General features: G+C 40.0%; 1 protein-coding gene across 1 annotated transcript in view; it reads left to right on the top strand.

Moving 5' to 3' along the window:
* The window catches only part of cntnap2b (contactin associated protein 2b), a 47,205-nt gene extending 23,805 nt beyond the window's left edge, over window positions 1-23,400 (top strand). The window contains exons 3-25 of the mRNA XM_053438666.1: window positions 3,468-3,661; window positions 4,987-5,134; window positions 5,538-5,741; window positions 6,088-6,272; window positions 7,051-7,194; window positions 8,092-8,350; window positions 8,476-8,625; window positions 9,601-9,763; window positions 11,434-11,540; window positions 11,633-11,752; window positions 11,967-12,082; window positions 13,608-13,692; window positions 13,893-14,049; window positions 14,438-14,565; window positions 14,849-15,019; window positions 15,478-15,696; window positions 16,222-16,458; window positions 16,691-16,924; window positions 17,024-17,157; window positions 17,487-17,580; window positions 18,313-18,543; window positions 18,641-18,715; window positions 20,605-23,400. Coding sequence (XP_053294641.1) covers window positions 3,468-3,661; window positions 4,987-5,134; window positions 5,538-5,741; window positions 6,088-6,272; window positions 7,051-7,194; window positions 8,092-8,350; window positions 8,476-8,625; window positions 9,601-9,763; window positions 11,434-11,540; window positions 11,633-11,752; window positions 11,967-12,082; window positions 13,608-13,692; window positions 13,893-14,049; window positions 14,438-14,565; window positions 14,849-15,019; window positions 15,478-15,696; window positions 16,222-16,458; window positions 16,691-16,924; window positions 17,024-17,157; window positions 17,487-17,580; window positions 18,313-18,543; window positions 18,641-18,715; window positions 20,605-20,804 — 3,755 coding nt within the window. The 3' untranslated portion in view covers window positions 20,805-23,400. The remainder of the gene's footprint in view (window positions 1-3,467; window positions 3,662-4,986; window positions 5,135-5,537; window positions 5,742-6,087; window positions 6,273-7,050; window positions 7,195-8,091; window positions 8,351-8,475; window positions 8,626-9,600; window positions 9,764-11,433; window positions 11,541-11,632; window positions 11,753-11,966; window positions 12,083-13,607; window positions 13,693-13,892; window positions 14,050-14,437; window positions 14,566-14,848; window positions 15,020-15,477; window positions 15,697-16,221; window positions 16,459-16,690; window positions 16,925-17,023; window positions 17,158-17,486; window positions 17,581-18,312; window positions 18,544-18,640; window positions 18,716-20,604) is intronic.
* The last annotated feature ends 1,296 nt before the right edge of the window (window positions 23,401-24,696 follow it).

The raw sequence follows: 24,696 nt of genomic DNA, 5'->3' as shown, positions 1-24,696 counted from the left end.
AGTGTCCGTTAACCCCAACATTCAAATCTGACTCAAAACAGCGTAATTTACACCATGTTTTTAGTCTCCTCTGGAGCAGGATTACAGCAGGGATTTAGTCTAAAAACATGGTGTATATGTACTCTCAGCAAGAGTAAGGAAAAACTACTAAAAACCCTTTTAACAGGGTAAAAATACGTAGAAACCTCAGAGAGAGCCATATGTGAGGGATCCTTCTCCCAGGACGGACAGAAGTGCAATAGATGCCACGTGCAGGAAAACATCATCAAGATTAAGTCTTCAAGATTAAAGATTAAAGTCTCTAGCAGCATTTGATGAGGGTAGACATCCCGAAGGACAACCCCAACATGACATGCCAAGCAGTCCCGCTGCGATCACAGTCCATGCTCAGCAACCATCCAGACCACGATCCACCATCCAGACCAGACGCCACTCCAGTCCTCAGTCCCCGTCCACCGCCGCCCACCAGGACCCATCAGGAGCCACCACCGCGGTCCTGGTCCACCGCCCGTGCCCAATGCCAACGCGACACAGGGTCCGCCACCAGCACCACGATCAGCCCACATAACTCAGAATCCGCCACACTGGATCCAACACTGCGACCCCTGGTGCGCGATCCACAAACCGCAATCCATGGTGCGGCCACAGAGGCCCTGGATCTGCGGATGATAAAGCAAAGGGATTCCGGGGAAGGGGATAGGGATGGAGAAGAGGAAGGAGAAGCTGGAAAGAGAAGCTCCATGTGTCATGTGTCATAAAATAGAAAAAGTTACGTTCTTCCGCACTAATTAGCTCTAACTATAAGCTTTATCAAAAAGGAAGGTTTTGAGCCTACTCTTAAATGAAATATATGGAAATCAGAACCGGCTAAAAAGAATAAGATCCTCATATACAGTCCTTACATCAATCCTCCGATAAGTTCTCACCGGGGCCTGCAAAGTTAGTGATGGTTCCATGCTGATTTATATCCATACGAATTGTTGGGGTGGGACTGATTACTAGAGATGAGCTGGATACTCGGCTGAAACGAGTATCCGGGAACGGATAAAGCACTTTTGCCGAGCACGAGTATTATACGAGTAATACGAGTCAATATCTGTGCTCGGACTGAATGAAAATCCTCACACAGCGTCACAGCTCACTCACTCACAGAACAGCTCTGTCTCTCAGTCACTCAGGTTCGCGGGTCTTTTCCGTTAACGTTTAGGGTTTCTTCAGCTTGAAGTTTGTTTTTATTTCAGTTTGTACTTACTTATTAACCAGTAGAGTTCTGTTAAACGTGGGTTCATTCAGACGTGGTGCTGGTAGAAAGCGACTCGCGTTGCGTCTCTGCCTGTCGAAGATTATTATTATTTTTTTTTACTTCACGGATTGAGTGTCTGACTACTCTCTAGCGTCTGGCTTCTCTCTCTCTCTCTCTCTCTCTCTCTCTCTCTCTCTCTGTAGTTGGAGTTTTTTTTTTTTAAACCGTCAGTTGGCTCTAACCAGTTTTATTTTACTTCACGCACTTCACGAGTGTCTGACACATTCTAGGTAGTAGTGATATAAAAAATATGACAAATTAAGCTAAACACACAAACACACACCCTCCCCCTCTCTGTCTCTCTCTTACTCACTCATACACACACTCACACACAAACTCCCAGGTTAAGTCACACCCACTTCCGGGTTAGGCCCCGCCCACTCCGAGTACGGATACGGATACAGATAATTCATATGGTTAACAGATACAGATACAGATACAGATAATGCTGTACTCGCTCATCCCTACTGATTACCGTACTGCTTACTCTGCAGCAGGGACATTTCCTCAAAGCACATTTACTGGAGAGCAAGTTATCGCGAAGTCGTTACCTAATCCATTTCATTTTTAAGACCTAGCTTAATCAAATTTAAGACTTTTTAAGACTTTTTAAGGCCTAAAATTCCGATTATTAATTTTAAGACTTTTTAAGACTTTTTAAGACCCCGCGGGAACCCAGCTATAAGTCCTATCTGGAAAATGAAAGAATTTTGAGAATCACAAGGCTTGACACTACAACCGGATATATTAATATATTTGTTCAAAAGTAATTTTTGGCTTCTGTTGGTTTTGAAGTCACAACCAGTGGATCACTGAGTCAGCGGCAGACCCACTAATCCAATCACATTGACTTTAGATATCATTGACAGTTGATTATTTAAAGAATTCAACAGTTCCCCCCTGAAAGGCAACGAAAACATTTAATGTTTGTAACTTACCCACACTTGGACTTGAAACCTCCACCTCTGTGTTACTGTCCCTCTGCTCTACTAACTGAACTACCTGCAGTGCTGATTACCACCTGTGCAGTAGTCTAAAAATAGATCTCACTGTCCCTTTTGGCCCCCCTCCCTCTGCGTGTGTGACTCCCTGATTACAGCAGGTGTGTCGTGAGAGAGGCAGACATCAGACCTGAGGAGAAGGTCCCGAACAAAATGCTCTAATTAAAAATCTATAACTCCTCACCGTGAAATGAACACACCGTGATAATCACGAGACTTGGACGAGCAAGTACATATCTATATTATTGATTGAAGTAAAAAAATGAGGCCGTACGAGCAGTTTAGAAACATACTTCTCATTTCATAAATTCTCCTCCTAAGATTTTCATTAGTTTTAATGAGAGAGACATTTTTTCACACTCTAGCACCGTCATCAAACAAATACTTGTTACTCAAAAACTATAAGTCCTATCTGGAAAAGACATTTTGAGAATCACAAGAGTTTACACTACAACCAGATATATTTTTTAGTCGTGAGAGCTGAGAAATGGAGCCGTGGGAGCGATTTACGTTTTATTTTTCAGTTTTAATCTTTTCAGAAAAATCTTCAGAATTAACATGGGGCTCCAATGGGAGAAGGATCTGGAAATAATTCCTCGATTTTTCGATGCGGTATAAGCAAAGGTCCGAGAGATTTGAGAGTGACATGTCTGCGAAGGAAACAATCTCACGACCTCAAATATCTAAAAATCATGTCTGAGGACCTCCGTTTGGGGATTTGAGAGCATGCAATGCACTGCATTGCATCGTCACTAATGCAATGCACTAATGCAATGCACTGCCTAGTGGTGCTGCCTAGTGGTGCCTAGTGCTGCCTAGTGGTGCCTAGTGGTGCCTGCAGTTGGAGGGAAGTTTGTAAATCATTCCATTTAAAGCGTACATAGTAACTGAAACTGTACTGGTTTTAGATGAGAGAAGCCAAAATAAAAAAATCGCAAAGTTTGCAGATGTCTAATAAAGTCACTGACAATGCACAAAGGCAAACAAACTCACAAGCTATACTGCATAGATGGACTCTTAAATCAATTACCGAAATAGTTTTGGACTCTTAAAGAAACAGCACATACACAGCTCTGTTCCAAGCTGAAGACAGGCCACCCCAGTTTCAAATGACACCCTTTTCTGCTCTTCTTCCTTGTCATGTTCTCTCATCTTTCACCTAGGTGCTGGAGGCTGGTCACCTCTGGATACAGACCATTACCAGTGGTTACAAGTGGATCTTGGATCTAGGAAGCAGGTGGTTGCCATAGCGACTCAGGGTCGCTACAGTAGCTCGGATTGGACCAGCAAGTATCGGCTGCTTTACAGTGACACTCAGAAAAACTGGAGGCCTTATTTACAGGATGGTAACATGTGGGTAAGGAAGAACCTTATTGATGTTGTGTAGTGTCAGATCATCTCATCTGATCTTAACTTTACTAGAACCCTTTGAAAACCATTATTTACAATTTCTTTCAAATGAAATGGGTGCAGCAACGTTTTACTAGTGACACTGGTAGTTTCTGAGATGTCTTTAGGGGAAACATTGCCATAAATAAGATTTGAAACTTTTCCAACAGTTGACAAATTGTTGCAGCCACTGCATTTGCAAAGCATGGTATACTAGTAATAATGTAGAGTATAATATAAAACAACTCTTTGTACAAATACTAACCAGTTTATTGTTGGATCATCTGGATAAATCCAAGGTTGCATTTCCCTCAAGGTATTTTCACATATATCTCTCATTGTACATATATCCCTTTTCACTTCTACTGATCTGATACAGTTCAGTAGCAGTTTCAGTAGCTTAGAAAACAATGTTGAATATGAAACTCCTGGAAATAAAAAAATAGGATAGTTAATTGTTCATGGTCATGTAGTTGCTTGTCTTGGGACTGTAGAACAGACTGAAGAGCACAATTTATTTACCATTTAATGCTAGATTGAGCTGGATCAAATTAGGGATGAACTGAAACTCAGGTGCATAGAAACTCACAAATGTTTTGGTAAAGTGCACTATTTATGCTTTTATTCTAAATGATTTACAAATTCTTAATCTTTCCAAACTCAAAAAGCAAGACATTCGAAGAAAATGATTTCATCCCAGTGGAGGCCACCTCATTCTCTTAACATTAAAACTTTGTCCTTCTACTTCTTCTTAGATGTTATTTATATGGAGCTCTCTCCGGCTTGGATCAATGTCATCTAGACTAAGTGCCTGATGCAATATTGCAGAGGCTCAGTGTGTTGATCCTAACGTTCTGTCATCTCAGATAGTTAGTTCCCTGTGTGTGTGCGTGTAGCTGTCTGTGTGTGTGTTTTTGTTTTGTTGCTTTGTCTGTTCATTTTAAGGGGGTCTTGTGCTTAATGTCAATAGCTTTCTCTAATATATAACTGGTTTTGAGTTCCCCGTGACACGTTCTTATGTCTTGGGCCTGCTGGAAATATGCTCCCTGACTGGAAATACCAATAGATTTTTTATCCTCTCTAATCTGATATTTTACAGAGTCACAGCATGTTTCTGCTTTGTCTGAACATGTTGAAAGATACTTTTTTTTTTTTTTATCGTATCAATAATTTAATGAAGGAATTTCAACATTTTAATAAAAAATTTCAAATTTATATCATTTATCTTTTCAATAGAAAATGTAAGTATTACATGTACATGCCGGTATAGCGTTTGTTTTCTTTGTGTTTCAGATATTTGAGGGAAATATGAACAGTGAGAGCGTGGTTCACCATGAACTGCAGCACACCATTTTGGCTCGCCACATTCGCTTCATCCCAGTGGACTGGAGCAAGGAGGGACGCATTGGCGTACGTCTGGAGCTCTACGGCTGCTCATACTGTGAGTACAAATACAATAAATGTCTATAATTGTGAACTAGATTAGATTTTACCAGCAATCTTTTTTTCAGTACATGTATTAAGATACAGATGTGGTGTTACAGTAGTACTTACATTTTATTTAAACAAACTATATGATAAATCATTTTACATTTACCTCTTCCTAGCTCTAAATATACTAATTAAAAAGCTCCTATACTGCACTTCTGTCACATGGTTGGCATTGCATTAACATTATTTTTAATTATTAATAAAATAAAATAATTAAAGTCCGACAAACAGTCCATAGCTTCTTGCACTACTTACAACTGTGACACACATGAAAACAGTGTAACATGGACATTATGGATCCCAGGTCTGTTAAGTTGGCAGAATACAGAATTTCCTTTTTTCCTGTCTTCCAGGGTCAGATGTGATCAGTTTTGATGGCCATGGTGTCATCTCATACCGCTTCAGGAATAAGAAAATGAAGATTGTGAAGGATGTCATCTCACTAAAGTTTCGAACCACAGCTAGAGATGGGGTCTTGCTCCATGGAGAAGGACAGCAGGGAGACTACATTTCCCTCGAGCTCCGCAGGGCTCGACTGCAGCTTAGCATCAATTTAGGTAAACTCAACAACCCCTAACGACCTTGCAGTTTAAATAACTACTCCCAGCAGTTAGTTAAAACTTAAGAAGCCTCTGAAATGGTGAAACATCTTCAAGAAACTCAACCAAGTCCAGTTGACCTGTTTTCTAGCAGTTGGATATACCATGATCTGGATGACTGAGAATCTTCATAGACAACTTAAGTGGCATTGCTGTAAAATATGTGTGGTTTCATGGACAGCAAAAGCATGACATATGTCTGGTGTTGGCCACAGACAGCCTGTTATGTTCTATCCAACTCTTTTACCATCTAGTGCTGTCAAACATGATAAACCAAACCTGTTCATGTTTGTGTGATTTGCAGGCAGTAACCAGTACGGTTCCATCCAGGGTCACACCTCATTGATCAGTGGGAGCTTACTGGATGATGACCACTGGCATTCAGTTGTCATAGAGCGTTATCGGAGGAATGTCAACTTCACTCTAGACCATCACACTCAGCAGTTCAGGACCAATGGAGACTTTGACCACCTTGACCTGGACTATGAGGTAAAGGCTCCCTAAATATCTAAATATCAAAAAATGCAAAGACAAAGATGTGTTTTCAAATGTGTTGCATCCTCGACTTTATTGCGTTTACTTATCCAAACTTAACTTATCGTAACTTATTGTAATATAAGAGTTCGGTTCAGTTGGGGTCACATTATTTTATTGAATATTTTTTTGACAATAAACTCTTGAAACTTGAAACCATTTTGGTACTCTCATAATAGCTTATCAATACTGCTGATAATGTGTGTGAGGAAGATGATGGAGATGCTCTGTTGCTGTGTTCTTTGCTACCTTGCTACTGCTTGTCCTTACCAATTAACTCCCATCAGCCCAGAAAGAAAACTCTCATGATTTTAGGGAAATCAAATTAATAATATACAATTACATCTTTATGTAACATAATTTTCACTTTAGAGTCACATGAGTCCCCCTTATCAGCAACCAGTGAACCTTTGCTTAATGTTGAATTTCTATGTATGCAGGGACAATGTCCCAGCAGAAATATTTATTTGTCAGGCTTTATTCTAATATTACAAACAGCCGACCAGTTGGACTTTGTATATGACTTAAAACATAAAAACGTATATACGAATAATATCAACATAAAAGACAGAAATGCAATGCTTTTAAGTAAGTAAAAGCATTTTTTTCTGTCAACTAAAAACAAATTATTTGATTATATATGGAGAGTTTATAGGGGTCACAGTTTCACAGTGAATATCACAGATGGATCTTTATAACTTAGTCCATGTTGTCCACGTCACTGTGCCCTCAGATCAGTTTTGGAGGGGTGGCTGTGTCATCAAAGCCAAGCTCAGGAGGCAGACATAACTTTGTGGGCTGTATGGAGGGAATCACCTACAATGGAGACAACATCACAAACCTTGTTCGCAGGAAGAAGGTGGACACGTCCAGCTTCGTAAGACAACTCCCTATGACTCAGTGTGTGTGTTAGCCTGCATGTGTGGGTGTGAGTAGAATGACACTTTTAACAACTCTACGCACTTTTGAAATGAAATTTCTGAGAATCTCATATTTTTTTGAAAGAGAGGTTTTTTTTTGCACTAAGAATGATCGGTTCAGGGAAAGTCCTCATCTTGATTGTAACTTTTTCTTAAAGGATAATATTTCACAACACATGTCATAACTCTGTAACAAACAGGCTGGAACGTAAAGCTAGTTCTTGGAGACCAGGGTGATGAAATAGAAGGTTCAAACTCTTCTTTAAAAACATTTAAGGGTAAGAAAAAGGCAGTTAGAGAGAAACACACTTCTTCAAAAGCAGATCAGGAGTCCAAGGAGAAATGTAATATGTTGAAACTCACATTTTGCCAGGAAGGGAGTATGGCTGGAAGGGAAGGAAGGTCAGATACCTGCTGGGCAGGTAGGGGTGGGTGGATCTGATATAAGAGGACAGTTGCAAAGTGCATCGCAGAAAAAAAGAAAGAAAAGACTAATGTAGCGTAGATCCATGAGTTTCACAATGGCTCAAAACTGCTCCTCAGCAAGTTCCAGGTTTTTTTATGAAATGGTACAGTTGTGTGGATCAACAGCAGCTGTGGGTCCAGCACCGACTCAGCAACTAGTGCAGTCATCTGTGTCCGCTGATCTAGACATTGTAAAAGAATGTCTAATGTCCTTCCCTGCTCTAACATTTCTTATCATCCATATTAATGTAATCTATGTTTGGTGAGGTCACTACTATTTTGCTGAAATAATTTCCAGCATTCCTGTATTTTTACAATACATCGAAATTGAAAACTGAGCAGTCCACACTACAATTAGACAATTCCTCTCTCCTTCTCTCCCACTATAGCGAAACCTGACTTTTTCCTGCATCGAGTCCAATTCCTTCCCTGTCTTCTTCAACTCAACTTCATTCCTGCGGCTGCCAGGTCAGAGTGACAGTGACACTCTGTCAGTAAGTCTGTCTTTCAGGACATGGAACCCAAATGGGCTGCTAATGTTTACGGCTTTGGCTGACGGCTGGGTGGAGGTGGGGCTGACGGAGGGCAAGGTCTCCGTCTACATGAATGTGACACAGAGGAAGAACACACGCATTGACATCTCATCGGGTGAGCTCAGCTCATTGTTCATCAGATTGGAAGTTCAGGAACCTTCAGTTAGTTGAATCAGTTGTCACCTTGTTGCCTGCTTCAATTTGTCTGTTCTCCCAACTGAAGTGTGTTTTTGTTTTCAGGCTCAGGTCTGAATGATGGCCAGTGGCACAGTGTCCATCTGAATGCCCTGGAGAACTATGCAATGCTGACCGTGGATGGAGATGAAGCATCTACAGTCAGAACAGCCATCCCCATACAAATCCAGACTGCAGGAACTTACTACTTTGGAGGTGACTAATCATAGATTTCAATTTTCTGGAAGTGGCAGTGCAAGTTGTATTGTCAAGCAGTGAACCACACAGTTACTTAAGTTTCTTTTAGCCAAATGAGAGTTGTTTAAATTAAGTGTGTTACCACAACACAGTGCCACTTTTCATTTCAATTCAATTTCATTTGTATTGCACCGAAATCATAACAGACGTTATCTCAAGGCACTTTACACAGTAATGTCGAGACCATACAATATTATAGAAGGAACCCAACAACTCCCACAACTAGCATCATTGCAGACTTTGGAGAGAAAATATTCTTGTAACGGGAACAAACCTCTAGAATCAGACTCAATGTGGGTGGCCATCATCAACCGGTTGTGGTGACCATCTGCCTCGACCCTTAGTGCGGGGGAGAAAAGCGGTAGCTTGAAAAGAGAGGGGAGAGAGAGACAAGTTATGTGAAAATTATACAAACACAATGTATAAGTAGGATTGATGTGAGTGTAAAATAGGAAGTGTAAGAAGAACAACAACTCTAGCTGGGCATTACACGGAGGTCTATGGCTACATCCACACTAACACATTTTAGTTTGGAAAATGAATCACTTTTGTCTGGCCTCCACACTATTCCAGAGTTAACCAGGCCCTCAGACATTTGTGAATGCTGCTGGTCCCATTTTTGTTTAAAAACTCTGGGGTTGCATTTTAGTCCGGATGGATAGAAACTAGAGTCATTTGGAAATTACGAAGCAGGTGCCCATGTTCTATTCCTGGCTTTTCATATTATTTAGTTTCCACCGTTTGAAAATGAGAAAAATGTAAATACGGATTGGTCATTACCCCACCTGAATTTCTGATGTGTCTGTGGAGAAAGCTTTTAACAGTTTCAACAATTTAGAACTTTTTGTGATGTGTAGTGACTAAGACAGACAGATTTTTTCAACAATTCCACTGGTTTTAACAATGACTTTCACTTCCTCTGTCTGTGTCCAGGCTACTTCATGCACACTAACACCAGATCAGCACAGCGCTCCTTCCAGGGCTGTATGCAGATGATCCACATAGACGACCATCTAGCTGACCTCAGGGCTGTGGAGCAGGGCCACATGGGAACTTTTGAAAATATTAGCCTGGATATGTGTGCCATCATTGACAGGTACAAAACTGTAGAATTATAAACTGGTTGATATAAAATAAGAAGAAGCACAAGGAAGTTACAAAGTGGGTAGTTCTGCTGTTCCATTAGCAAAGGTGGGTTGGAAACTGATTCCTGTTGCTACTTGGAGAACTGGAACCTTTTTCCCAATGGGGTGCTACACAAATTGGTTCCCCTGGCTCAATATGTAAAAGGTCAAAACAGCTCCACCCACACACACACACACACACACACACCATTTGGGTGTTTGTATCCACATTGATTAAAGCAGTTGACGGTTACTGACTCGTTTTACATGAATTAGGTTTTGATTACAAAATATAAAAGTGTGACTGAACAGATCAAAGAAATAATTTTGAATCCTGAAGGCTTCAAATAGTCGTGGTCCAGTACAAACAGTACAGTACTACAACAGTGGCAGGCTGAAGACATCATCAACCTAATATTTGTCATTTAGTAGGATAATATTGTATATCTTCAATTTGTGCTCTGGTTTGATCAGAAAGTTAGAAATATTTGAATTTAGATACACATATCTAAATACAAATTTATTTGTTGAGTCCATATTCACAGATCAAAATTAGCCTAATAGGGCTTAACAAGTCTAACATCCTCTGCCCCTAACCCTTGACAAAAAGAAGCATTTAAAAAAAGTTTGGATTTAAATTTCTCACTCTCTGTTACATGTTATTACAAAAATATATTGTCATTCTTTAGAATGTAGCTCCTTACTGATCCTGTGCAGACCTGGTATTAACATCAAACCTAAGAGATCTGATCACAAGTGGTCAGCGTTAAGCACAGGTGTGAACGTAACCAAATGTGTCCTGAATGCGTCCAGAGATCTGATCACTAAAACCCGATTGGAGGTGGCCCATGTGGCAACATTATTTATGCTGTGTGAACGCAAATGTATCCTGGGCCTCATATTAAGGGCTGCCCTAATCAGCTCACATTCTCTAACCTGCCACAGTTTCACAATGAATAAAACCTATTTTTATGCTTCTCACTGACAGTACGTTGATATTTTGTGACCGCTGCCACAATACCAAAACAAACCAACCAACTTAAAATTAATGATACTTTATACAAATGGGCAAAATCTTTCTTCACAGCAAAGTTGCATGAGAGCCATTTGGCCCTTCACCTGACCTCTATCTCTCTCCCTATCTCTCTCACTCACTCGTGACATTGAACACATATTTGAACTCAGACTGGGTAAAGAGAACATAATGTGGTCTTTGTGAAGACAAATGACATTTGTTATTTGTCTCTTCATCTCAACACACAGAGTTAGGAAGTGAGTTTTGGTCACAAGTGGTCACAGGAGATGCATTTTAATGCCAGGTTATGAACATCTGTACTTAAAGCTGTCCACTTAAAGCTGTGTTTCTCAAACTGTGATAAATCTCATTCAATCTGTATTTTAATTGTTCAAATAAAATTCGGAATATAATATTATATAGTTGTAAATCATGTGTAGGTGTTTTTATTTGACGTATTCTTCTAGAAATCCTTATCATTAATTTAAACTTCGTTTAGCATATGATTCCTCTTACATGTAGCACAATCAGTATGTGATAGTCTCTAGAGGGGATCTGGTGGTGTATTCTCAGTCAAAAGTTTGAATGATTTTTTTACCCTTCCCCTATTTATCTGTGTCTTAAAAGGTGTGTTCCCAACCACTGTGAGCATGGCAGTCGCTGTTCTCAGACGTGGGACACATTCAGCTGCAATTGTAGTGGCACTGGATACACTGGAGCTACCTGCCATACCTGTAGGTTCTCTCTCTCATACACACACAAACACACACACACTGTATATTGTATGCAAACCATCTAAAGTTGTGTGTTGTGTCTCCTCCAATAGCGATGTATCAGCAGTCCTGCGAGGAGTATAGGCACCTGGGGAAGAGCTCAGGGAGCTACTTGATCGACCCAGACGGCAGTGGCTCTATTGCCCCCTTCAGAGTCAGCTGTGACATGACAGGTGAGATGTTCAAGTATCGCCATCTTTGGATATGACAGAAAAAGGGCTTTTTCCTGGAGTATCTCTTGTTTCTGCTTGTGACACAAACATGAGTTCATCTTTCAACACTTATCTTCAACAGCTGCACATCATCAAATATACTGCATAGTGCAAGTTGATCTTTCCTGAAGAAGGTGTGGAGGCATTGATGGCTTTTTTTGTTTTGTTTTTTTAGAGGAAAAGGTCTGGACCACAGTAAAGAACAACCTGTCTCCTCAGACTTCAGTCACCAATCCAGACCAGGAAGGGAAAGCAGTGCTGCAAATCACTTACAATGTGACCGATGAACAGGTACACAATGACCACACACTTACTTTGACCTACTTCAACTAATGCATATGTGCCTGTGGTAGTACAGACCATTAATATGCATAGTAATCTATAGATGCTTTTTAAAATCCTCTCAAAATATAGATATTGAGGCTATTAAAAAACTATTTAAAAATCGACAGTGCAACCTGGGGGAATAAATGGGGGGGTTCTGCCATGGATCTCACATGGCTGAATGCCCGCCGTTGTTCGCCTCTAAGTCTCTCTCTGGTTCCCTGCTGTATCTACATGCCTGCCATCGGTCCCTCTCAGTCTCGCTCTGGTTCCCTTGTCAGGGTTGTTCAGGGGCAGTAGGATAAAACACAATTTCATGCAATAAAAAAATCAGTAAAGCTCAACAGTTGTTGGCGTCTTAACTTAAAAATAAGTTAAGACGCCTATAACACAGATACTTTGGTTTGTTGTGATTGAGCAGTTGCAGTTCGTAAAACAGATGGTTACCATGAAGTCTTACCTCAGCATTAAGCACACAGGAGACAGAGCATTGATTCCAGCTATTTTATGGCTGCTCACAGTATAAAACACAAAAAGTCCACGCCGCCGTTACTTATAGTAATAGGATACAACCACACAAGAGAATATGTAAATACGAGTCAGTCATCCATCCATCCACTTATTCATCTATTTTCTTCCGCTCATCTGGTGTAGGGTTGAGGTGGCAGCAATGCTTTCCAGCTCCTGCGTGAGGGCCTGAGACGTTATCTGGCCAGATGAGAATTATATTTTCTCCTGTGGATTCTGGGTGTACCGTGGGGTCTTCTCCCAGTTGAATGACAGGAAACTTCCAATAGAACACACCCAAGATGCATCCTGCTTAGATGCTCTCTTGAAATGTCTGTCCGTCTGTAAGGATAAGTTCATCCAACGTAAAGGAGGAAACCCATTTTGGCTGACTCTCATTCCAGCTGCTTTACATAATCACAGATATTATCGTAATCGTGGGCCATATCGTGTATCGTATTGCATCATTACACTGCGATTGCAAACCCTACTTAACACTCAAACTTCACACTGCTGGGGGAGAAGGACTGAGGCCAACATAATCTGTTTGTCTGCAAAAAGCAGTGAGTCGAATCTCCCATCCTTGAAGAGGTTTGACTACCTCCCAGGAATATCAACACAACTCACACTGTGGTTGCTGAGTTAATGGTTCATCTTAGCTATCACTCCCACTGTGCCCACATAGACCCCCCCACTGACACAGTTGTAAGCCTGTAAGCACGTAGCATGAAGATGAACTCCCATGACCCCTATAGTATAAAAAATTTAGTATGACTGGGTAACGTCTGAATTACGATGAAAATGTACAGTGTTTCCTGATAATGCTGCTTAGTGAAAGCATATATATATATCGTACATTTTATTGGGCTAGGTATTGTATAATTAATGTTGTTTAAACTAGAAATGTTATCACCACAGCACAATTTAATATTTATTTAAAGAACACATGTAAAGATTATTTGTCTGCTGTTGTGTGTGTGTCCAGGTGTTGTCAGTCACTGGCAATGCAAAGTACTGTGAACAGTATGTAGCATACGCCTGCCGGATGTCCCGTCTGCTCAACACTCCAGGTAAGATGATTTATCAACCGCAGAGAAGTCACAGCTTCATCTGTTTTTCTGTGTATCAGTGTACTATTAATAATACAGGATAACAGGTTAAAAGCCTTTCATAGGAGCAGGACATTTTCAAATTAAACATGTGTAGTATGAAAAATCAGTACAGTAAAAGCTAAAGTAAAGGGACATTGTGTTACTTGTTTGACTCACAGATGGCACCCCGTTTACCTGGTGGGTAGGAAGAGCCAATGAGAGGCATTCCTACTGGGGGGGTTCTGGACCAGGGATACAGAAGTGTTCCTGTGGTATCGAACACAATTGTACTGACCCCAAATACTATTGCAACTGTGACGCTGACCTTCGCTCCTGGTAAGTGGACCAGTGCTCTGCAGCTCAGCTGACTTAGTGAAGTTCACAGAGTTTGTATGCTACTGTACCTTCATTAAAGTAGCTGTACAGTTGCTAAGAGCCAGCAACAATCATCTTATTAGTGCGTTATTGTGGATTCTGTCCCCCTTTTCATCTATATTGATTGTTTTTTAGTTCATTATATTTCATGGTGTACAAAGGGTTATTTAAAAGTAAAAGCTAGGCAAATATCTAAATTATGTCTGTCCATTAAACCTGAATCACATGTTTTGCACTTTGTCTTGGTAAGATTGGACTTGTTATGACTTATTTGATTTATTTTAATTGTATATACATATTGTCCCACACACTGGAAATGGATGTATCTTTGCACTGTGAATATATGCAGGAGGGAGGATGCAGGCCTGTTGGTGTATAAAGACCATTTGCCAGTCAGTCAGGTTGTGGTTGGTGATAGGAGCCGAGCTGGATCTGAGGCCAAACTCACAATCGGGCCACTCAAATGCCATGGGGACCGTAAGTGTCACACACTCACACACACTCACACGCACGCACGCACGCACGCACGCACGCACGCACGCACGCACGCACGCACACACACACACACACAATATAATAGTGATCTATAATTATTCGGACCATTATTGGCTTATTGATGCAGTCTGTAGCCATGTGAGGCCAATCTAAAATATAAAATTGGTACTCATTGCTATAGAAGGATATGTACACACAGAGACCATGAGCTATTTTCTTTGATCAGTATTTGAGCAATATTGTGTCCTGCTGTTTTTTTGTGAAGGAAACTACTGGAATGCTGCATCCTTCACCAGCCCTGCCTCCTTTCTTCATTTCCTGTCCTTCAGAGGGGAAACCAGCACTGATATCTCCTTCTACTTTAAGACTTCCTCCACTCATGGAGTCTTTATAGAGAACCTTGGAACCACTGACTTCTTGCACATTGAACTAAAAGGTGTGTTTGAGTGCACACTGGACATGATTTTAGAAACTTTATGAAGTAAAAAACTCAGTCAGATCAATATGTGCTCGCTGCAGTTATTGCAGTTGTGTGATTTGAAGCACATCAGTGAAAAGTACATATTTTTCCTTAAGCAGGAACAGAGATGAATAAGATATCATCACTTTACTGTGTGATTAAAACCATAACCAAGTTAGCTCCCTCAGAATCGTGTTTTATCTGGTCGGGATTTTTCTTATACAGTTTAAAGGCTGTTGAAGGGATTGATGCTAACTGAGGAAAGTAGAGATGCAAGTAAAATAAACGTGTTTTTTCAATTTAAATTTTTTAGCAACAATATACGCTATAATAACAGATGATTAATGAGATATGACAGGGAAGTACTAAAGAACAAGACAACACAGTAAAGCTTAAATATTTCTATTGTCTGCTTTTCACTCTGGTGTTGTCAGGAGCCTCGGTGGTCTTCTTCTCTTTTGACGTGGGCAGTGAGCGGATGGAGCTCAGTGTGCGCTCACCGGTTCCTCTCAACAATGATCAATGGCAACGTGTTGAGGCTGAGAAGAACATCAAGGAGGCAGCACTGCAACTTAATGGACAGTACAGAGAGGTCAGACCTACCCCCTCACAAGGACACAAAAAGCTGGAGTTCTACAGCGAACTATATGTTGGTAAGAGACACACAAAAACACACATAAACAGGGTGGAGGGACAGAGCAGACAGAGCTGGACCAGCATCAGCGGGGGGTCATCAGCAGTGCTGGATAATGGAGGGCTCAGACCATCAAGTTGGAAAACGCTTCATCCGTTGTATTATTGCGTTTTAAAAGTCATATAGACAACATATATCATTTAGTAGTTATGTAAAGCACTGCACTCTATAAAGCTCCCTTAGCTGTTGTTGTTCTTACTGTGCAACTAAACCTGTAAATCCATATGACATCTAGATTATACCCCATGAGTCCACAATTCCATTCAGCTTATGTAGAACTCTGCAGTTCTAAATAATGACATTGCAATTAAAGCTATATCTGCATTGCATGACACAAATGTGCATCATCACAGGAACAAATGTCCAAGTGCACCTACATGAACATGATTTATACTAGGGTTGAGTCTTTGAATGTGAAGCATGAGTGGATAGCTATACTTCATCGCTCTAACTGAACTAATGTGTTTTATATCTTATTTCGCAGGTGCCTCAAGTGGTCAGAGGGGTTTCTTGGGCTGCATGCGGGCTCTTAAGATAAATGGCCTGACTATTGACCTGGAAGGGAGAGCAAAAGTGACTCCAGGGGTGAGTCAAGGCTGCCAGGGCCACTGCAACAGCTATGGGATGCAGTGCAGGAACGGAGGGAAGTGTCTGGAGCAGTACAACAGTTACTCTTGTGACTGCTCACTCACTGCTTACGATGGACCCTTCTGCACAGACGGTACAGCCTCAAACACTGAATTAGATTACATTGGATCAGATTAGATGACTTCATTGATTAGATTCAAGATGCAAAAGTTATACAGTGTTAATTAAGAATTAACCTTGATGCTTCTGCGTGTGTGTGTGTGTGTGTGTGTGTGTGTGTGTGTGTGTGTGTGTGTGTGTGTGTGTGTGTGTATGTGTGTGTGTGTGTGTCTGCATGCATGCATGCATGCATGCGTGCACTTTAGATGTTGGTGGATACTTTGAAACAGGGACCTTGGTACGTTATGACTTCTTGCCAGAGGTGGGACAATTTGCATTGAGAGAAGGGAAGAGCCTATCTGGTGTTAGTGTCCCTAGGGAGGCCAACCTGACACAGGAGGAGCTGGTGTTTAGCTTCAGTACCTCCAGCACTCCCAGCATCCTGGTCTACATCAGTTCCAGGACTCAAGACTACCTGGCTGTGGTGCTAAGGCACAATGGTGGGTTTATCAATATACTTTTAATTAATTTCTTCATTAAAGACTATAGAGATATATTGAACTGCTGTTACACTCACCCTATTAAAACCTTATTTCCAGGCACTCTCCAGATCCGCTACAGTCTTGGGGGGCTAACAGAACCTCACACCATTGACGTTGACCGTCGTAACATGGCCAATGGACAGCCACACTCTGTCAATATAACCAGGAACTTAAGAGAAATACGACTCCAGGTTTGTACTGTCTGCCACTGTATCACGTATGGTGCAGATTTGTACAAAACAGTGTATTGGTTAATTTATGAATATCAGTCTCATGTTTGTATGTCCAGTACATAACTGGATCAAGGTGTGTAAGCTACCAGTGTTCGCTTAGCCACTGAAACCTCTCAATCTCCCTGATCAGCATCGTGTGCAACAGTTCTTCATGTTTACATGAAGGTTACAGTATTTCTCATATCAGTCTCTAAAACGCTAATAAGTGTATTTCCCAAGATGTTAGTAAATTATGTGATGAGTGGTTCTTGGTGTCACTGGTCCATTCTGTTTTCCATATTCCCCAGCTTGACCACTACCCAGTGTACACATACTCTCTGCCTGAGGCCTCGGACACCAAGTTCAACTTGATAAAAAGTATCTTTCTTGGAAAGGTCTTTGGTAAGTGTGTAATTGATTCGAAGCATCACCTCAGGGGTCACGTGGCGATGACAGTGATGATATGTTTTATATTTGCATGGTTTTGTTTAAATTACAATTTAACAGGTGACTCAGGGGGTAGAGTCATCCTCTAACCAGAGGGTCAAGCCCATTCTGCATGCCATTCTCATAGGAAAAAGTACAGTCCATAGTTGCACTGTATTGAATGGGTCTTGAATGGGTCAAACACTGAACTGTAAAGCGCTTTGAATGGTCATCAAATCTAGAAAAGCTCTGTGTTAATACAGACTACTTATCAATTATATAATTTTTTACTGATCATTGTTAAATCCATTTTTATTTCTGGAAATCATCTCGCCATCACCCTATTTTGGAAACCAATGCCATAAAGAATAAAGTCTGATGTGTCAGCATGTCCACACACAATGACAGACAGTACAAGGTCTAATCCAGAAGTGTCATCACAGTGATTCTGAGTGAATTCCATGTTAATCTTGATTCTGTAATTAGTGTGCTTTGGGCACCTTCTCCTGTTATGTAAATCAATATGTTCCCTCCTATAGCTTTATTTCATTGTCAATTTTTTTGCATGCAATAAAACTAAATAATTATTCTAATAATGCAAACAATATGTAATAGTTTTATGTATTGTAAGGATTGACAACATTCTCCATCTGCTCCTGAAACCTTCTGTGACTTCACTCATTTTGTGATCTGCTGTCTTTCTTGTAGAAACTGGACAGATTGACCCCATCCTAATCGAGCGCTACAACACGCCAGGCTTTGTGGGCTGTCTGTCAAGAGTTCAGTTTAACAGTGTGGCACCTCTGAAAGCTGCGCTACGCTTGGGCCAAGCAGCACCTGTCAGCACCCATGGGATTTTGGTCCCATCCAATTGTGGAGCCTCACCCTTGACCATCTCCTCCATGGCCTCAGCTAGTGACCCCTGGCACATAGAAGCAGGTTGGGACACAGACATATTTTAAAGCAAAATTTGGAAATTCCAAATTTTAAGTCCAATAGAAAAGATAGTTTGTACATAATAATTGTTTGTCCACAGCTGGAGCTGTTTCCCCTTTCAACGAGGACAAAGCCAGTGGTGATGGAGTGGATCGCAACTTTGTCATAATTGGAGGTAAATCCTACACAATTTTGTCTCCAGCAGAAGATGAGGACTAGTGCCTCCAGTTATCGTAAAGCAATTTCCCACCCATCTGCATGACAATATGTCCTTAGGCAATGTATGAATGTGTGTGTGAATAGGTAAAAAAAATGAAAAATGTAATGTGAGACATTTTTTACATTTGCTCCCCTCTAGGCGAGCTAAAATGATATATCAGTAAAATTTACACATTTCCCATTAATTCAGGATGTTTCCTAGCAATGGAAATCATCAGAATGTCTTCAGGACAAAGGGCAGTGAAAATATGAATGTTTTTTTAAAAGTGGTCTTGTGTCTCACTTTACCCCTAAGCTGGGGTAAAGTGAGACAGACCAGAGAAATCAAGGGGGTAAAGTGATCCACTTAATTTTTCTAGTTTGAAACTACCATAACAACACATGTTGTAATAATTAAAATCCTGACAGCTAGATTGACAACCACACATTCCAAAACTAATATCAGACTAGTAACAGAATCATGGGGATTGGTCTATTAAGCACATTTATGATTATTATGATTCATGTGATCTTTGCACACCCTAGCTTACCTGCACATGGTTTCTCTGTCCAATTGGCAGGGACAGGGATATTGTTTTTCTCTGCGTATTCAAATGCCAGTTCATCAACATGTATGATATAAGTTTTTCTACCTGAATCAATTTGTTTTGACACAACAGTTGATTAAGTTCAAAGCAAAAAAAAATACTTTTACATGCAAAAAACACATTTTTGTGAAAAAACATAATTACCACAGCATCAGCACCAACTTCTCCTTCATGGCTAGGGGGGAATGGGAGGGACTTGAAAACATAATGGTCACATGACCACAAATGTGTACCGTTGCCTATATACAGGGGGTGTCTCACATTACCCGATGTCTCACATTACCCCACTCTCCCCTACTGTAATGCGCTTTGAGTGGAAAAATAATGCAAAAGCGCATTAAAAATACAAACCATTTACCAATATTTTAAAGAATAAACCGAAAATATACATTGTAAGTACTAAAAGACACTTTGCTATGTTACTTGAAATTTTGCTCAGTATCATCCTATTTCTCTTCATCACCGGTGAGAAGTTATTACACTTTGGTTTGAGTTAATTTGTTAATCATATCCTATTCTATTGACTGGACATTATTTGGAAAGACACATACCATCTATACTGTCTATATAAGGTCTCTTAACTGACAAAGCCATGAGATTGAAGGAGCTGCACATTTACAGGATTGAAGAATCCTAAGAGCCACAGTGGCCTCCATAATTCATAAAAGAAGAAGTCTGGAACAAAATGGACTCAAATAGAGGCGGTTCTTGATAACAGGTGACCAAGAACCAGATGGTTCCTCTGGCTGGTCTATTCAAGCATTTTTTTTAATATTATACACATCGATTTGGGGGATATCAGATAGGGTTGAGATTATTGGACTTTGTAAAGTCCTTTACTACATTTCCTCTAGAACGTATACTGTGATCTGTGATTGGACACAACTCATAATGCTTATCAATTGCAAAGAGTCCTAACAGACAAAATAGAAATACAATTGTGCCTAATCAAAACAGATCTAGTAATGGATGTTAAGAAAATGTTAAACAGGCAATCACTAAGGTCAGTTTACTTATGATGATGAGAAGAACTACTCAGCTAGTGACAAGTTTTAGTCTTGTATAAACTCTTTTAAGTTATATTAAGGGGTTGGTGGTCTTTTTAGCATTGACCCTCAGTGTATTTTAGACTAAAGGTCAGGATATGCACCACTCTTAAATCCATTTGTCTCTTGAGAGCACAGATTTAAGAAAATCTAATTGTAAGATTTATATTCCGGATCTGTCATTATAAATTGCTTGATTTCTTTGTTTCCAGGCATCATCTCCATGGTGATCTTCATTGTCCTTTGCATCATGGTGTTTATGATCCGTCATCTGTTCCGCCATAAAGGCTCCTACCACACTAATGAGGCCAAGGGAGCAGAGTCAGCAGACTGTGCTGATGCTGCGATCATCGTCAATGACCCGGCCTTTACTGAAACCATCGATGAGAGCAAGAAGGAGTGGTTCATCTGAACCCCTCCCAACAACATGGACACATGACATTAGGATGTATGTAATTTTCTAAGCATAGGCAGTTGTAGTGAGTTGAACACCTGTGGAACCTTGAGGAAGTGCCGAATGGTTTATTCAAAACTTTATGGACAATGGTATTATAAAATGGGTATGAAAGCACAGGGGAATACACTAGGCAGAGCCGATGATGAAATGTGGAACGGTTTATATAAACTTTATTTACAGTGGACAGGATGACAGCCTTCATGGTTCAGAGAACAGTGCCATTAAGTTACAGGCCATGGATAAGGGAATGTTTTTGTTTTCCTTTTATTTTTTTATCAATTATAATTTAATTTCAATTGAAGTTTTGTTATTTATTAATATTTGAGTGATATATTTTTTCATTTATTTATTTATATAGATTGATATCTGTAGACCTTTGTGCAGTGTGCTAAAATATCAGATTAGAAGATGATGACATTAATAGTAATAATACAACTTATTCATCTATTAATGCCATAACCATTCATATCTTTAGCAATGCTTATTAATTGTAGGGGGAGTTTACATTATGTCGAATAATTTGCATTACTTTGTATTGATTCCAGTAGAGTTTAATTTGAGCCTTAAAACTGAAACAGTTTGTGTGTGTGTGTGTGTGTGTGTGTGTGTGTGTGTGTGTGTGTGTGTGTGTGTGTGTGTGTGTGTGTGTGTGTGTGTGTGTGTGTGTGTGTGTGTGTGTGTGTGTGTGTGTGTGTGTGTCTCTGTCTGTGTGTCTCTGTCTGTGTGTGTGTGTACGAGGGCATGAGTGCACACTGACTGGCCTTCTTGCCTGTAGAGGAGATGTAGCCATGACAAATGACTACATAATTTAGACTAAGACCTGAGGGAAAAAAGTAAACGCCACGCTTGTATTTATTTTTGCATCTACATAAATGACAGTGTCTCTTAATATCTTTTTATCATTGATTGTGGCACTTACTGATGCATCTTTTATTTTACTGTTTTTGGTGCCAAATGAGTTGCGGCTTTTGAACAAGGAATGATGTCCTGTCAGTCCACAAGAGGTAAACTTGTTGTTTTGGTTTGGTTAGACAAGATGTTAATATTATTATCATAACTATGTTCGTACATCGAGACTGGCGGGGAATAAGTTTAGCTTAATGCTAACTGCTAGCCTAACTCCATCACAAGTAATCGTTTCTAACAACTTCAAATTTCTTTATTGTCTGTTGTTTGTTATCAAACTCCATCCAAGAACGAGCGTTGCTAACAATAGAGATAAAACAGGGCTCCAACCTGACAACGCCACTATGAGGACAAGACTGTTTTGTTTTGGTTGGTGAAAACATATTTACAAACATGATGTCTCCTTTCTATTTCTATACAAGATATTGTGTTAAACACGGCTTTGAGTAGTTATCAGGCACATTATCTGGGCCATTTGCATCAGCCCCGAGACAAGTCAGAGACCCAACCCCTTGGGTTAATTGAGGAAAAAAGAGAGCCACGTGCAAGTCTGTATTCTCAGACCAATTTTGGGCACACAGTTTAGGCATAGATTTGTGAGCATCAAATTGCAAGCTGAGTACAGATTCACACATGGCACTTTTCTTTCTCAACAGACTTAAGTTAGCTCCGGATTTGAGATAAAATGGGGTCAAAATGACAAAAAGGGTATTTTTGTACCTAAGTCAATATAAATTCTTATATATGTGTTAAGTGTGTCTCATGTTTGTATTATGTATCACTATGGGATATTATCAATACCTACCGCTGTAAATGACAGCTTAAAAGAGGAAATTTGATTCTAAAGAACAATTTTTACAAGCAATTGATGAGCAGTGTAGAGTTTGGATAGAACAACTCTGCCATGCTGATGGTAAAAAGCTCCTCAATTTCACATATTGACTACACACAGTCGAGACATTTAAAAGGTTTGAACCTTGTGTTGTTTCACTTGTGATGGAGTTAGGCCAGCAGCTTCACCATGCTCCCAGTCTCTGTGGTATTCTGGAGTAAACACATCCTGAACATTTTGGTACTGGATGAGAGTTGATGAAATTAGCCTGTCCACCTCAAACAACTGACTAGGGAAGTGTTCAGTGTTCATTATGTTGATTTGTCCTACGTATTCTTTAGTCTCTGAGCTTCAGGCTTACTGACTTTGGGGCTAGGATAGTATGGCATGTGACTGAGACCAGCTTCGTTGTGATACAGAGCAGCTACATGAAGACTTGGCCGACTCAGTTCAGGATACTTCTTTTAAAAACTTGAGCTATGTATCTGATTTTGAAGTAGTAAGATGAGGTTTCTTAAAAAGAATGTTTGTTACACACATAAAACTATGGCTTACATCCTGACTTTTGATTGTATTGCGTCTGTATACTATTGACTGCACTGCTGTGTAATGGCATGTTGTTTGACACTGAATGACTCACATTTCTGATTTGATATGCTACTCTAGAATCACATAGCTCTTTCTTCATGTTATATGTATCAAACCTTGCCTAACTGTTCTTCTTTTTATAGCTGATTTCTCATTATTTGTGCTTTTCTCATTGTCTTGAAGTTTCGCCTTGAAAGACCAGTAAAACATACAGTACAAATCTTACACTGGCTGCTATGCAATTTTTTACCTCGCACAACTGGATCCAGTTGATTGACATTTGGGAGGGATGGTAGAGTGGGAGTTGGGGGTTGTCGGTCTGTGAAGAAAAGTTATCAAAGATAAAAAAGACAAATATAATTATAATCCTAATTGTTTTACATGTCCATAGTTCCAGCCTGGGACCGTTAATTAACCAATAAAGATTGGTTGTTTTGATTTAGCATTTGTTATTCATCACAATTTGGATGCAACTTTAGGTCATATCCCCAGACACAGAGTCATTGTTCTTGGCCCCATATGTGTTGTGTCTGATAAAAAGGAATCTTTGTAATCCTTAAGTCTTGGCTGCATCTCTTTAGCACACTCATATGCCATTTTGTGCTATCACATTAAAATGTCATGCAAAAGCCTACGTAATAGCCAATTATCGGCTGCTTAAGCAGGGGCCTGCACCTTGATGCAGGATTTCTAATCGAGGTAACTTCACATTAAACTCTGGGTTTGTAGTGTTTGAAAGCTAGGTCATTTCTTACAAGGTAAATCAACAAAGTCACTTCCGCTTCTATTATAATCTGCTCTGGAAGAGGTTAAGCGATCCAGAACTTTCAATGGCCCTACTACTTACCAATCCAAAGCCAGAGTCATCATTCTACAGGATCCTATTTGTCCAGTGTAGAAAAAATGAAGGGAGAGTGTGTCATGAAAAATAAATTGTATTTATTAAAGCTTCATTCTATATTATATATAAATATTCTTTGTTTCCTACAGAATTCCAGACAGTGTTTGTGCTTTGACTCACTCCATCACTGCAGCTCAGAACAACTAGGTACCACTTTCCTTTCGGCCATTTTTTATATCCTACCATTGTCAAGGTGAGGTGCAAATGTATGCTATTGATACAGAAATATTGAGAGCAACAGGTTTTCTCCTGCAGAAAGAGGAAAAGTGGAAAGAGAATGTGCTTTTCCATCACATGGAGTAACTTCTAAGACTACATGCTGCAATGCAAGACTTCAAATCCAAACTGCTCTACAATGCTTCTATGTTAATTTAAGGTTCAGTTCCTTTACAGTTATGTTCTACAAAATTACAGACATTTACCATTGAATCTGGATTATTTTGGACAACACTCTGCAGCAATTATCAAAAGTCTGCAGCACTGACAAGAAATATTACCCCACAAGAGCAATGCGCCTCCTGAAGTCAGGCGTACTTATCCTTAAAGTCTCCAAAAGTAGAAAAAACCTTCAGCTATCAAGCTCCTCTCTTGTGGAATCATCTACCATTTTGGGTTTGGGA

Source organism: Pleuronectes platessa, chromosome 13 (assembly GCF_947347685.1).
Source record: "Pleuronectes platessa chromosome 13, fPlePla1.1, whole genome shotgun sequence".
Lineage (NCBI taxonomy): Eukaryota > Metazoa > Chordata > Actinopteri > Pleuronectiformes > Pleuronectidae > Pleuronectes > Pleuronectes platessa.
This window is presented reverse-complemented; position numbering and strand designations above follow the sequence as displayed.